The sequence below is a fragment of the Lithobates pipiens genome, unplaced genomic scaffold, assembly GCF_037356315.1.
Source record: "Lithobates pipiens isolate NorthernLeopardFrog02 unplaced genomic scaffold, aLitPip1_a1.2 Scaffold_18, whole genome shotgun sequence".
In the NCBI taxonomy this organism is placed as follows: Eukaryota; Metazoa; Chordata; class Amphibia; order Anura; family Ranidae; genus Lithobates; species Lithobates pipiens.
In genome coordinates, this window is record NW_027507758.1 from 424,681,558 (window position 1) to 424,696,997 (window position 15,440).

The 15,440-nt window shown below is 42.8% G+C and overlaps 1 protein-coding gene across 2 annotated transcripts in view; it reads left to right on the forward strand.

Moving 5' to 3' along the window:
• The window catches only part of SI (sucrase-isomaltase), a 342,643-nt gene that overhangs the window by 311,225 nt on the left and 15,978 nt on the right, over nt 1-15,440 (forward strand). For both annotated transcript variants that reach the window (XM_077488042.1, XM_077488043.1), the window contains 4 exons: nt 7,488-7,522; nt 7,613-7,729; nt 9,618-9,766; nt 14,921-15,005. In XM_077488042.1, coding sequence (XP_077344168.1) covers nt 7,488-7,522; nt 7,613-7,729; nt 9,618-9,766; nt 14,921-15,005 — 386 coding nt within the window. The remainder of the gene's footprint in view (nt 1-7,487; nt 7,523-7,612; nt 7,730-9,617; nt 9,767-14,920; nt 15,006-15,440) is intronic.

The window sequence follows — 15,440 nt, forward strand, 5'->3', positions numbered from 1 at the left end:
TCTGAAGAATGTTAAAGGTTGCACCCATATTTAGGGTCTAACGTGTAACCTGCTCCAGACGAACCCCTCTGCACCACCACTCTTCCCCTCCCTGTGACAGCAGACTGGGCAATCTCTCCCAACACCCACTGTCACATTTTGAATACTTCCCAGCTGTGCAGGGCTCTGCCCACACAGTCTTGTCATTGATTCACAGGAATCTGTAAATGAGAAAACTACAAGTCCTGTCTCCACCACGGCAGATGGACTTGTAGTTTGAATAGGCCGCGAGCATAGTGATTAGTGCACTTGTAGTCCATTTACACTCACTCTAGTTTTCAAGCTGACAGCCCGTACAGGGGGAGGGTGTGCAGAAGCCTGACATTTCCCCCATGATCTGCTGCTTTTTTAACCTGGGAATTTTTTTTTGCATTTATTGTTTTTTAGTAAAAGGTGAACTTAGTCCTTAAATCTGCATTGTTCATTAAAATAGTTACTGGTGTTATAGGGTGAAAACTGTGTTCTAATTCTTCTGCATTGTAACCCTGGCACATGTTTCCCTGGTAAGGCTTCAAGCAGCTACACTGATGCACATTGCTGAGGAACGGTCCACCATTGTCAATATAGTGAAGCCGCCTCACAGCAAAGATGTGCAGCTGACATTGGAATGCATTTAGACAAGAAGAACCTGAAAGTGTTGAGAGTTAGTGATGGCCGAACGGTTCGCCCGGCGGTCGTTTCGCGGCGAATTTCCGACTTTCGCCGTCCGCGGGTTCGAACGCCTTTTTCCGTCGTTCGCCCCGGCGGACTTACGTGTTTAATGTATACAAGAACTTTAACCTTTCGTGACACGTTTATCATGTGTTACAGGACAACCAATTGAGACATGACAGCTCATGGACACTTGGACATTCCCCCTAACCTATAAATACACCCGATCCGGTGGCCATTTTACATTCTTTCTTCTGTCACTGTAGGGAAAGGATCCTGTGTGGAGTAGGGACAGAGAAAACGCTAGCTATTTGGTACACAAAAGTTCTTTTCAGGACTGGTATAGGTGTTAGGTCAGCAGCCTGAGTTTCTTTTGTCAGTTTAGATAAAGGGACAGAGCGCTGTATGCTGCTATTTTAGGGACAGCTCAGCCAGATTAGTCTTTCTTCATCATCATCATCATCATCATCATTAGCTGTTACTATCAGGTCCACAAAAGAGCTGTTCCAGCTAATCGTTCCAGCCTACTCTTTTTTGCCAATTTGTATAGGGACAGGCAGGAAGCAGTGTGTCAGGCAGTGAGGATAATTTTAAAGACTTGCTGTTACTATTAGTTCCACAAAGGTTCTTTTCAGGACTGGTATCAGTGGTACGGTAATAGGCTTGTACACGTATAATATTCTTTCTTCCAAATATAGAAAGAATATTATACTTGACTGCTGCCCTTCTGCTGCAGTCTGCTAATCATTCACAACTCACTTGTTCCACAAAGCTCTTTATCAGGACTGGTAACTTGGTCTGTCTAGGGTGCTACGGTACATAGGCTTGGGTGCGGTACAGTCTGCTGTTCTGTAAGGACCGCTATCGGTCCACAATAGATAGGGTTGCCGTGCACTACTGCTGACCGCTGCCCTATACTGCAGCAGTCCTTCAGCGGTATAGGGACTGACGCACAGTCTGCTAAACACTAATACACAACCTGCTTGGTCCACAAAAGTTCTTATAAGGACTGGTAACTTGGTATAGGGTGCTACGGTACATAGGCCTGAGTGCGTTACAGTCTGCTGTTCTGTAAGGACCGCTATCGGTCCACAATACATAGGGTTGACGTGCACTACTGCTGACCGCTGCCCTATACTGCAGCAGTCCTTCAGCGGTATAGGGACTGACGCACAGTCTGCTAAACACTAACACACAACCTGCTTGGTCCACAAAAGTTCTTATAAGGACTGGTAACTTGGTATAGGGTGCTACGGTACATAGGCCTGAGTGCAGTACAGTCTGCTGTTCTGTAAGGACTGCTATCGGTCCACAATACATAGGGTTGCCGTGCACTACTGCTGACCGCTGCCCTATACTGCAGCAGTCCTTCAGCGGTATAGGGACTGACGCACAGTCTGCTAAACACTAATACACAACCTGCTTGGTCCACAAAAGTTCTTATAAGGACTGGTAACTTGGTATAGGGTGCTACGGTACATAGGCCTGAGTGCAGTACAGTCTGCTGTTCTGTAAGGACCGCTATCGGTCCACAATACATAGGGTTGCCGTGCACTACTGCTGACCGCTGCCCTATACTGCAGCAGTCCTTCAGCGGTATAGGGACTGACGCACAGTCTGCTAAACACTAACACACAACCTGCTTGGTCCACAAAAGTTCTTATAAGGACTGGTAACTTGGTATAGGGTGCTACGGTACATAGGCCTGAGTGCAGTACAGTCTGCTGTTCTGTAAGGACCGCTATCGGTCCACAATACATAGGGTTGCCGTGCACTACTGCTGACCGCTGCCCTATACTGCAGCAGTCCTTCATTGGTATAGGGACTGACGTACAGTCTGCTAATCACTAACACACAACCTGCTTGGTCCACAAAAGTTCTTATAAGGACTGGTAACTTGGTATAGGGTGCTACGGTACATAGGCCTGAGTGCAGTACAGTCTGCTGTTCTGTAAGGACCGCTATCGGTCCACAATACATAGGGTTGCCGTGCACTACTGCTGACCGCTGCCCTATACTGCAGCAGTCCTTCATTGGTATAGGGACTGACGTACAGTCTGCTAATCACTAACACACAACCTGCTTGGTCCACAAAAGTTTTTATAAGGACTGGTAACTTGGTATAGGGTGCTACGGTACATAGGCCTGAGTGCAGTACAGTCTGCTGTTCTGTAAGGACCGCTATCGGTCCACAATACATAGGGTTGACGTGCACTACTGCTGACCGCTGCCCTATACTGCAGCAGTCCTTCAGCGGTATAGGGACTGACGCACAGTCTGCTAAACACTAACACACAACCTGCTTGGTCCACAAAAGTTCTTATAAGGACTGGTAACTTGGTATAGGGTGCTACGGTACATAGGCCTGAGTGCAGTACAGTCTGCTGTTCTGTAAGGACTGCTATCGGTCCACAATACATAGGGTTGCCGTGCACTACTGCTGACCGCTGCCCTATACTGCAGCAGTCCTTCAGCGGTATAGGGACTGACGCACAGTCTGCTAAACACTAATACACAACCTGCTTGGTCCACAAAAGTTCTTATAAGGACTGGTAACTTGGTATAGGGTGCTACGGTACATAGGCCTGAGTGCAGTACAGTCTGCTGTTCTGTAAGGACCGCTATCGGTCCACAATACATAGGGTTGCCGTGCACTACTGCTGACCGCTGCCCTATACTGCAGCAGTCCTTCATTGGTATAGGGACTGACGTACAGTCTGCTAATCACTAACACACAACCTGCTTGGTCCACAAAAGTTCTTATAAGGACTGGTAACTTGGTATAGGGTGCTACGGTACATAGGCCTGAGTGCGTTACAGTCTGCTGTTCTGTAAGGACCGCTATCGGTCCACAATACATAGGGTTGCCGTGCACTACTGCTGACCGCTGCCCTATACTGCAGCAGTCCTTCAGCGGTATAGGGACTGACGCACAGTCTGCTAAACACTAACACACAACCTGCTTGGTCCACAAAAGTTCTTATAAGGACTGGTAACTTGGTATAGGGTGCTACGGTACATAGGCCTGAGTGCAGTACAGTCTGCTGTTCTGTAAGGACCGCTATCGGTCCACAATACATAGGGTTGCCGTGCACTACTGCTGACCGCTGCCCTATACTGCAGCAGTCCTTCATTGGTATAGGGACTGACGTACAGTCTGCTAATCACTAACACACAACCTGCTTGGTCCACAAAAGTTCTTATAAGGACTGGTAACTTGGTATAGGGTGCTACGGTACATAGGCCTGAGTGCAGTACAGTCTGCTGTTCTGTAAGGACCGCTATCGGTCCACAATACATAGGGTTGCCGTGCACTACTGCTGACCGCTGCCCTATACTGCAGCAGTCCTTCATTGGTATAGGGACTGACGTACAGTCTGCTAATCACTAACACACAACCTGCTTGGTCCACAAAAGTTTTTATAAGGACTGGTAACTTGGTATAGGGTGCTACGGTACATAGGCCTGAGTGCAGTACAGTCTGCTGTTCTGTAAGGACCGCTATCGGTCCACAATACATAGGGTTGCCGTGCACTACTGCTGACCGCTGCCCTATACTGCAGCAGTCCTTCATTGGTATAGGGACTGACGTACAGTCTGCTAATCACTAACACACAACCTGCTTGGTCCACAAAAGTTCTTATAAGGACTGGTAACTTGGTATAGGGTGCTACGGTACATAGGCCTGAGTGCAGTACAGTCTGCTGTTCTGTAAGGACCGCTATCGGTCCACAATACATAGGGTTGCCGTGCACTACTGCTGACCGCTGCCCTATACTGCAGCAGTCCTTCATTGGTATAGGGACTGACGTACAGTCTGCTAATCACTAACACACAACCTGCTTGGTCCACAAAAGTTTTTATAAGGACTGGTAACTTGGTATAGGGTGCTACGGTACATAGGCCTGAGTGCAGTACAGTCTGCTGTTCTGTAAGGACCGCTATCGGTCCACAATACATAGGGTTGACGTGCACTACTGCTGACCGCTGCCCTATACTGCAGCAGTCCTTCAGCGGTATAGGGACTAAGAGTTTTGTCACAGGGTGATTTAAAAAATGACAGGCAGAGGAAGAGGCAGGCCCTTCCGCAGGGGTGGTAGGGGTAGGGCAGGAGCAACAGCCTTGAGCCAAAGTGGGAAGTTGCAGAAGGTGCGTTCAATTACTTTAAAGGACGCACCAGACTTGGTTGAGTGGCTCACTCAGCCTTATTCTTCTGCACCCTCCTCATCCTCTCGATCTGCACCCTCTTCTTCACTCTCTGCTATGTGCACCCCCAAAGACACTACCACCAACAACACCACCACCACCACATACCTTCCGCTTGAGTGCAAATGGGGGCCTTCATGCTCCAGTGTTTTAATAGGGACCCCCGTATAAAAAGCATGAGGGTCAAGGACCAGTACTGGGTGGCAACGTACTTAGATCCCCGGTACAAACACAAAATGGCGGAAATGTTACCGCCGTCGCAGAGGGCTGTCAGAATGCAGCACTTCCAGGCCTTGCTTCGAGAAATGCTGCATTCTGCTTTTGCGTGCGCTGGCAGAGGAGCAATTCCCACTCCCAGAGAAGGATTTGCGGGTACCAATCCAACAGCGCCTGCAAGAAGAGGCCGGTTTGAAGATGTGTTGGTGACTTCGGATATGAGGTCATTCTTTCAGCCGACCCATCGACAGGTGTCATCCGGATCCAGCATCAGGGAACGCCTAGACCGTCAGGTGTCCGACTACATTGGGTTAACGGCCGATGTGGACGCTCTGAGGAGTGATGAACCCCTAGACTACTGGGTGGGCAGGCTTGACCTCTGGCCAGAGCTTGCCCAATTTGCAATCGAACTGTTGGCTTGCCCCTCATCCAGTGTCCTGTCCGAAAGGACGTTCAGCGCAGCAGGGGGGATTGTGACCGATAAGCGTACTCGCCTAGCTCACGACAGTGTTAACTACCTCACATTTCTAAAAATGAATGAGGCATGGATCTCGGAGGAATTCAACACATGTGATCAGTAGACCATGTATATGTCTATAAACAATTTTTGGAATCAAGCACACAGACCTTCTTAATTCATTTGGCTCACTTCCCTGACCCAAAAAAGCACACCGTACTATATGCCCCTACCCTCCTCTTTGAAGAGGTTGAGCGGTGTCATATTTCTACTGGGGCTGCTTATTATGAGGGGTTCCCACCATCCCTGTGCTGTGCTGACTTCCTCCTGGGTGTTCTTATTATGAGGGGCTCCCACCATCCCTGTGCTGTGCTGACTTCCTCCTGGGGGTTCTTATTATGAGGGGCTCCCACCATCCCTGTGCTGTGCTGACTTCCTCCTGGGGGTTCTTATTATGAGGGGATCACACCATCCCTGTGCTGTGCTGACTTCCTCCTGGGGCTGCTTACGGTGCTGCTGTCAGCGCTGTATGTCACGGAGCTGCTGTCAGCGCTGTATGTCACGGAGCTGCTGTCAGCGCTGTATGTCACGGAGCTGCTGTCAGCGCTGTATGTCACGGAGCTGCTGTCAGCGCTGTATGTCACGGAGCTGCTGTCAGCGCTGTATGTCACGGAGCTGCTGTCAGCGCTGTATGTCACGGAGCTGCTGTCAGCGCTGTATGTCACGGTGCTGCTGTCAGCGCTGTATGTCACGGAGCTGCTGTCAGCGCTGTATGTCACGGAGCTGCTGTCAGTGCTGTATGTCACGGAGCTGCTGTCAGCGCTGTATGTCACGGAGCTGCTGTCAGCGCTGTATGTCACGGAGCTGCTGTCAGCGCTGTATGTCACGGTGCTGCTGTCAGCGCTGTATGTCACGGAGCTGCTGTCAGCGCTGTATGTCACGGAGCTGCTGTCAGCGCTGTATGTCACGGAGCTGCTGTCAGCGCTGTATGTCACGGAGCTGCTGTCAGCGCTGTATGTCACGGAGCTGCTGTCAGCGCTGTATGTCACGGTGCTGCTGTCAGCGCTGTATGTCACGGAGCTGCTGTCAGCGCTGTATGTCACGGAGCTGCTGTCAGCGCTGTATGTCACGGAGCTGCTGTCAGCGCTGTATGTCACGGTGCTGCTGTCAGCGCTGTATGTCACGGAGCTGCTGTCAGCGCTGTATGTCACGGAGCTGCTGTCAGCGCTGTATGTCACGGAGCTGCTGTCAGCGCTGTATGTCACGGAGCTGCTGTCAGCGCTGTATGTCACGGAGCTGCTGTCAGCGCTGTATGTCACGGTGCTGATGTCAGTGCTCTGTATTACGGTGCTGCTGTCAGTGCTCTGTATCTCCTGCACCCTCTTGTTTGCCTACCCTGGTCCCTGACCTTCCCTCTCCTCCATTGCCTTCATTAGCTCCATAGTCCTGAATTGTCAGAACAATTTCCCAAATAAAAAAAAAATGCTTGTAGTTATCGATCCCAAATTCACCTCATACATGTATTATGCTATTGTCCAGGTGGTGGGACTACGTGCTACCCCCTAATAATTACCCCGTGGCCGCAAATTCGACCTAAAGGTTTGCGAAATTCGCCTCCCATTGAAGTCAATGGAGCCCGCGGCGAACGGTCGTTTTCGCGAACGTTTGTGTCCGTTCGCGTTTCGCGTTCGCGAAACGTCCCGTCGGAAGTTCGTCCATCACTATTGAGAGTTGATGAGCAGTGTTGATATACAAAACAGAATGGGAAAAGAACAAAACAGTATTTTCTAAAAGAAAAAAAAAAACCTTGGCAAATGTTTGTTTAGCAAGCTAGGCATTGCATATATTCTTATATTTTTATGAATAAGATATACTTTTATTATTCAGTATGTTATGCAAATAATCTTCTTTTTTGCAGGCATGATGGAGTTCAGTCTATTTGGAATATCTTATGTAAGAGCATTTTATTTTATTTTAAGTTATAAAAAATTATCTCTTGAAAATACTTCCAAATGATATATATGTATGTATTTATTTTTGTAGACTGGTGCAGATATTTGTGGCTTCTTTGGAGACACGACATATGAACTGTGTGCTCGCTGGATGGAGCTGGGTGCATTCTACCCATATTCTAGAAATCATAATGGGAAAGATTACATTGTGAGTCACTTAATTATTTAAAACTGGTAACATAATACCGAATAAGTATATGATTTGTTTAACCATGTGTAATCCTAAGCAGGTATTCCAATTTATACTTTTAGACCTTTATTTTAAAATCTTCATGAGCCTTTCTTACAATACATTTTTGCATTTGTTCAGAAAAAGTAATTCACTTCAGCTGATTTATTTAAATTGCAAGGTTTATAGCAAACATTTTTGCAGACACATTATTTTCACTGTTTTGAAATTATAAATGTAGGCTTTTCTATACTAACGGACTGCCTAGTGGATGGGCATACCTTGGACATTCCCACCTGAGCAGATATAGATATATATATAGATATAAAGATATAGATCTATAGATATATAGATCTATATAGATCTATAGATCCTAAACCGATTTAGAGGCACTTGCGGGTCTTGCAGAGGGGGAGGATCAAAAATGTTTTGATGAAGCTCAATCCATCTTTTATAAGGACTGAGCTTCATCAAAACGTTGACAATGAAAACACTGCTGTTTTTGAGATATTTCTCCTCTGCAAGACCTACGAGTGCCTCTAAACCAGTTGGATTTAAATGGATTTCTTTGTGGGTAGGCTCCTGAGTATTTACTTCAAATATAGAGTGCTGTGGCTATTTATGTAGATATTTTATTATATCTTTTCATGTGACAACACTGAAGAAATGACACTTTGCTACAATGTAAAGTAGTGAGTGTACAGCTTGTATAACAGTGTAAATTTTCTGTCCCCTCAAAATAACTCAACACAGCCATTAAAGTGAAAATGTCCAAATTGGGCACAATTAGTCATTTTTCCTCCCTGATGTCATGTGACTCGTTAGTGTTACAAGGTCTCAGGTGTGAATGGGGAGCATGTGTGTTAAATTTGGTTTTATCACTCTCACTCTCTCATACTGGTCACTGGAAGTTCAACATGGCACCTCATGGCAAAGAACTCCCTGAGGATCTGAAAAAAATAATTGTTGCTCTACATAAAGATGTGAGGTGTTTATTGGTGATTTCAGAAAACAAACAAAACAAAAAAAGTCAAACAAAAACCTAGCCATGGCTCAGCACTAACTACACAATATATACAGGCTCTAACTACCAGGCTGAGCAAGCGTACAGCTTGTCAGCTTCCACCATTTGCTCTCACAGACCAGTGTTGTCTGTGTTTCCCAGGTAGTGAAGGCTGTCTGTCACAGGTGAGTTTAAATTGGCCAGGGGAGAGGACCAAGATCCCTGAATGTGTAGTACAAGACTTTTCCTGGCTCTCTCTGGGATGCTGTGCTACAATAGTTACATAGTAGGTAAGGTTGAATAAAGACAATAGTCCATCCAGTTCAACCTGTGAAGGTGTATGTGTGTCAGTGTTGATAATCGTTTTCCATATCCCTGTATGCTGTGTTCCAGTCTCATTGTGTGGCCACATATCCTCTTACATTCCCTGACACTGAATATTTTTTTTTCTAAATGTAAAATGTAAAAAAATTGCTGGACCATGTATGTAGTGAAAACTTTTCAACATATATATACAACCTGTCAGTAAAAGATTTCAAAAAGATTTGCACAAAGTTCAAGTGCCCTGCTCTAATGATGCATTGACACTTCTATTTTAATAACTTTTCTACTGAATTCATTCTACTTTCTTTCAAACTGCATTATCTCATGATGATAAATTACCTAAATATGGTTTATCCCAAGTCACATTTGTAGCCTTGCAAAATTATTACTAGAATTGTAATCAGTGACATGGGAGGGTAATGTTTTAAATTGTATTATTTATACTATTTATTATTATTATTATTATTGATGATTTTAAATGTTTAAAATGTATTTATGAATTTATTTATTCTCTATTTTTTTTTTTTTTTTTTTTTTTAGAGGCAAGATCCTGTTAGTTTTGATGAAAACTTTAAAACCCTTTCCAGAAATGTCCTGAATATCAGATACAGGCTTCTTCCATATTTATATACTCTGATGTTTGAAGCACACACCCAAGGTAGCACTGTTGTCCGCCCCTTGCTGCATGAGTAAGTTGTATTTTCAATTTTTTTTTAAAATAAGATATACAATATATATATATATATATATATATATATATATATATATTATATATATATATATATATATATATATATATATATATATATACATACACACACACACAGTATCTCACAAAAGTGGGTATACCCCTCATATTTTTGTAAATATTTTATTATATCTTTTCTCTTGACAACAGTAGTGATTGTACAGCTTGTATAACATTGCAAATTTGTCCCCTTAAAATAACTCAACACACAGCCATTAATGTGTAAACCGGTGGCAACAAAAGTGAGTACACCCCTAAGTGAAAATGTCCAAATTGGGCCTAATTAGCAATTTTTTCCTGCCCGATGTGACTTGTCAGTGGTTGGTACAAGGTCTCAGGTGTACATGGGGAGCAGGTGTGTTAAATATGGTTTTATTGCTCTCACTCTCTCTTACTGGTCACTGGAAGTTCAACATGGCACCTCATGGCAAATAACTCTCTGAGGATCTGAAAAAAAGAATTGTTGCTCTACATAAAGATGGCCTAGGCTATAAGAAGATTGCCAAGACCCTGAAACTGAGCTTCAGCACGGAGGCTAAGACCACACAGAGGTTTAACAGGACAGATTCCACTCAGAACAGGCCTCACCACGGTCGACCAAAGGAGTTGAGTACGCATGCTAAGTGTCATATCCAGACGCATTGCTGCAGAGGTTGAAGGGATGGAGTGTCAGCCTGTTAGTGCTCAGACTATCAAATTGGTCTTCATGGCTGTCATCCCAGAAGGAAGCCTCTTCTAAAGAAAGCCTGCAAATAGTGTGCTGAAGACAAGCAGACTAAGAACATGGATTACTGGAACTGTGTCCTGTGGTCTGATGAGACCAAGATAAAATTATTTGGTTCAGATGGTGTCAAGCGTGTGTGGTGTCAACAAGGTGAGGAGTACAAAGACAAATGTGTCTTGCCTACAGTCAAACATGGTGGTTAGAGTGTCATGGTCTTGGGCTGCATGAGTGTTGCCTGCACTGGGGAACTACAGTTCTTTGAGGGAACCATGAAGGCCAAAATTTACTGTGACACACTGAAGCTGACCATGATCCCCTCCCTTTGAAGACTGGGCCACAGGGCAGTATTCCAACATGATAGCGACCCTGAACACACTTCCAAAATGACCACTGCCTTGCTAAAGAAGCTGTGAGTACACAGAAGGTGATGGACTGACCAAGCATGTCTCTAAGCATAAACCCTATTGAGCATCTGTGGAGGGGCGCAAGGTCTCTTACATCTACCAGCTCTGTGATGTCATCATGGAGGAGGGGAAGAGGACTCCAGTGGCAACCTGTGAAGCTCTGGTGAACCCCAGGAGGGTTAAGGCAGTGCTTTAAAATAATGGTGGCCACACAATATTTCTACTTTGAGTCCAATTTGGACATTTTCACGTAGGGGTGTACTCACTTTTGTTGCCAGCGGTTGTGACATTAATGGCTGTGTGTTGAGTTATTTTGAAAGGACAGCCAATTTACACTGTTATACAAGCTGTTCATTCACTACTTTACATTGTAGCAAAGTGTAATTTCTTCAGTGTTGTCACATCAAAAGATATTATAACATATTTACAAAAATGTGAGGGGTGTACTCACTTTTGTGAGATACTGTATATATATATATATATATATATATACATATATATATATATATATATATATATATATATATATATATATATATATATATATATATATATATATATATATATATATATATACATACACCATGTTTCCCCCAAAAAATAAGACTGCGTATTTTATTGATTTAGGCTACAAAAACACACTAGGGCTTATGTTCAGGGGTGTCTTATTTATTTTCGGTATTTGCAATGACGATCTTAAAGTGGTTTTAACCCTAAAAAATATAAACATATATCCTGATCCTTTAAAGCATGATAGACAGCACAGTGCTTGTGCTGTGTCATTTACCCCTCTCTATGTTCTCAAAAACCTAGAATAAAACTCGAGTCATGATTATGACATCTTTAATCCCAAAATAAACCATAGTTAAAGTCATTGTAAAGATATGTAATCCATTTTGTGAAAAGAATATATAATGCCCAGTGTGTCTCCTTTTGTAACTTTATTGTCAAAAATACCTTATTTACAGCACCTCTGGGCGCTCACATGACCCGCCAGAGTTATTCTTTCTCGCTCCGAGCACTGCCAAGTGAGGGGCTAATATCTCCTCAGCAGGAAGAAGAGGAGAGGATCTCCGGCAGGTCACGTGAGTGCCCAGTGGCACTGTAAATAGGGTATTTTCGACAATAAACTTACAAAAGGAGACACACTGGACATTATATAATTTTTTACAAAACATATTACATATTTTTTACAAGGACTTTACTAGGGCTTATTTATGGGGTAGGGTTTATATTGCAGACCTTGCATATATGCATATATATACACATACACACGAACATATATTTTTTGTAGGCCTTTTCAATGACCTACCTATAAATTTATGAATGGTTAGTAGCTATGGATTCCTCCATTATCCCATTATCTCCATTATCTCCATTATCTTGCATTCTAGCATCCTCACCTTGCATTCTAGACTAGGATATTTGTAAAGGTTTGTGAAGAAGTCCCACATTCCCTCCTTTTTTCTCAGTCTGGCTGACTATAATATGTCTATGCTAAGATTTGGACCCAAAAACAAATATTAAGTCTTACAAAAGACACATTTTAATGTTATGAATATGCCTTTTTTTACATTTTAATGTTTGTTTTTATAATTCTTATAATGATTGCACCTCCTGCTACCCATCTACTAAGTGGGTAAATAGATGCTTGAGGTTTTTTTTGAGCATGGACTTTTCTAAAGCTGGACTCTAGTGAATATTTCTTTGAACGAACATTCATACAAAAAATTGTATCCGTACATTTGATGACATAATGAATGTCATACAAAAGTACTTAAAAAAGTTAACTTTTAACATTTGGTTTTGGAGTGAATGGATTTTCATGAATAAAAAGTACATTCACTTTTTTTTATTTTATTTTTTATTTGAGAATTTTTAATTTTTTTAATCCTTCTCCTTTTAATTTTTTTTATCACTGTGGTCAAAAAAGAACATTGATTTGAACAATAACTGATCTGTGTTAAATAGCAAGAGACCATGAAGCTCTACCTTTTTACTCACATGCTCTATCATCAAATATACCTAAAAGCCAAAATACGCTAATTGATTTTTCCTTTTGAATTGAGTATTGAAGTCAATATCCAGGATTTATGTTGAAATTTATGTACATATAGGGAAAGGAATGGATCATTAATATTAAGATGGACATGTAAATGGTAGAGAGTAATAAAATATATAATGGCTCATTGATCCTAGGTGTCTATATATCACCAACATGGATCATGTCTTGAGTGCTGTTGTAGGTTTCAGAAACCTAATATTCTTGCATTCTTTAGCAGCAGTCCTTTAGAGGGACTTTTTGGTTGAGAATAAGAGGTTTTGGTGTAAACACAGTATTTTGATTTTGAATATGGAAAAGCTTATAACAGTGATGGCGAACCTTGGCACCCCAGATGTTTTGGAACTACATTTCCTATGATGCTCATGCACTCTGCAGTGTAGTTGAGCATCATGGGAAATGTAGTTCCAAAACATCTGGGGTGCCAAGGTTCGCCATCACTGGCTTATAACAATTAAACATATTACACCTATTTGAATCCCTCCTTTTATAAATGTGCTTGTCTAGTTAACCACTTCCCGACCAGCGCACGACGATATACGTCGACAGAATGGCACCGGCAGGCATATTGGCGTACAGGTACGTCCAATATTCGATGCCGCCCTGCCATCGGGAGCGCGCCGCTGGCGGCGCGCTTCCGCGCTGGTCGAGACCCCCGTGAGTCCGGTTGCGGGACCCGCGGACTCGTTCGCCGCGGGCATCCCCGCGATCGTCTCACGGAGCGGCCGAATGGAGGAAATGCTGTGTAAACAACATTTTTCCATTCTGCCTAGCAACTAGTGACGCTGATCTCTGCTCCATGTGATTGGAGCAGAGATCAGTGTACACTAAATGAAAGCCCAACCCCCCCACAGTTAGTAACACACCCCTAGGAACACTTAACCCCTACACTGCCACCCACTGGTTAACCCTTTCACTGCCAGTGTCATTTACACAGGAATCACTGCATTTATATAGCAGTGATTACTGTATAAATGACAATGGTCCCAAAAATGTGTCAAAAATGTCCGATGGGTCCCCGACAATGTCGCAGTCAAAATAAAAATCGCAGATCGCCGCCATTACTAGTAAAAAAAAAAATAATAAAAAATTATTAATAAAAATGCTATAAAACTATCCCTATTTTGTAAACGCTATAACTTTTGCGCAAACCAATCAATAATCGCTTATTGCGATTTTTTTTACCAAAAATATGTAGAAGAATATGTATCGGCCTAAATTGAGGGAAAAAAATGTTTTTTTATATATTTTTGGGGGATAGTTATTATAACAAAAAGTAAAAAATAATGCGTTTTTTTCAAAATTGTCGCTCTATTTTTGTTTATAGCGCAAAAAATAAAAACCGCAGGGGTGATCAAATACCACCAAAAGAAAGCTCTATTTGTGGGAAAAAAAGGACGTCAATTTTGTTTGGGAGCCACGTCGCACGACCGTGCAATTGTCAGTTAAAGCGACGCAGTGCCGAATCGCAAAAAGTGGTCTGGTCTTTGACCAGCAAATTGGTCCAGTCTGAAGGTGGTTAAGCATGCCTAAAGTATACTTTGATGATACTGAGTATTTTTGTGCAAGCTAGGCACATCATATATTCAGTATAATTATAAGTATAACACTATTACAACATGCCATCATGCTACATATACTACATTATTTCAATGAAAGCTTGTACAAAATGTGAAGAGAGTCCCTGTACAGTAAAGAAACACAAACATATATAATGGTGAGATCCCTCTTTTGCGTTATGTATATTGTGAAAATTTTGTTTAAGTTTGGAGAGGGGTTATTTTCTTTTAAAGAAAATGTGGTCTCTGAATACCATTCTCTATCCTGCAGTGTACTCAAAAGAAATACATTTTACACATAAGACAAAAATCATACATAATTTTCTTCTGTTATTCCTATTATTAGGTTTACATCTGATAAAGTAACCTGGGATGTTCACAAGCAGTTCTTATGGGGACCGGCATTTATGATCAGTCCTGTTCTAGAGGATGTAAGTACATATAATACATTATGCAACTGTGATGTATATCAAAAACACTAGGATGCTAAATATTTCCAATATTTATAGAGCTGACACATCACTATAAAAACAAAAAAACAAAAAAAAAAACACATCGTATGTCTTTGTATAATTGAGGAGGGAGCAGGATACCCACAGGGAACATGGCCAGAGAATGCAGATTCCATGAAGAGAGTGTTTCAGGTGTCAAACTCAGACTTGCATGAGTGCTTGGCATCTACTTGATGCCTAGACTGGTTTAAGCCAAAAATGTGTCCAGTTGTGTTTGCTGAGCATCACTAAACATTCTCCATTTAGTACCCATTACTGAACTGGGCCTCATGCACATGTAACGTTTAAATCTCTTTTGGTCTTATAAAGTATGGGGGGGCATATCCAAATGTACCATCCAGTGCAATACATGCC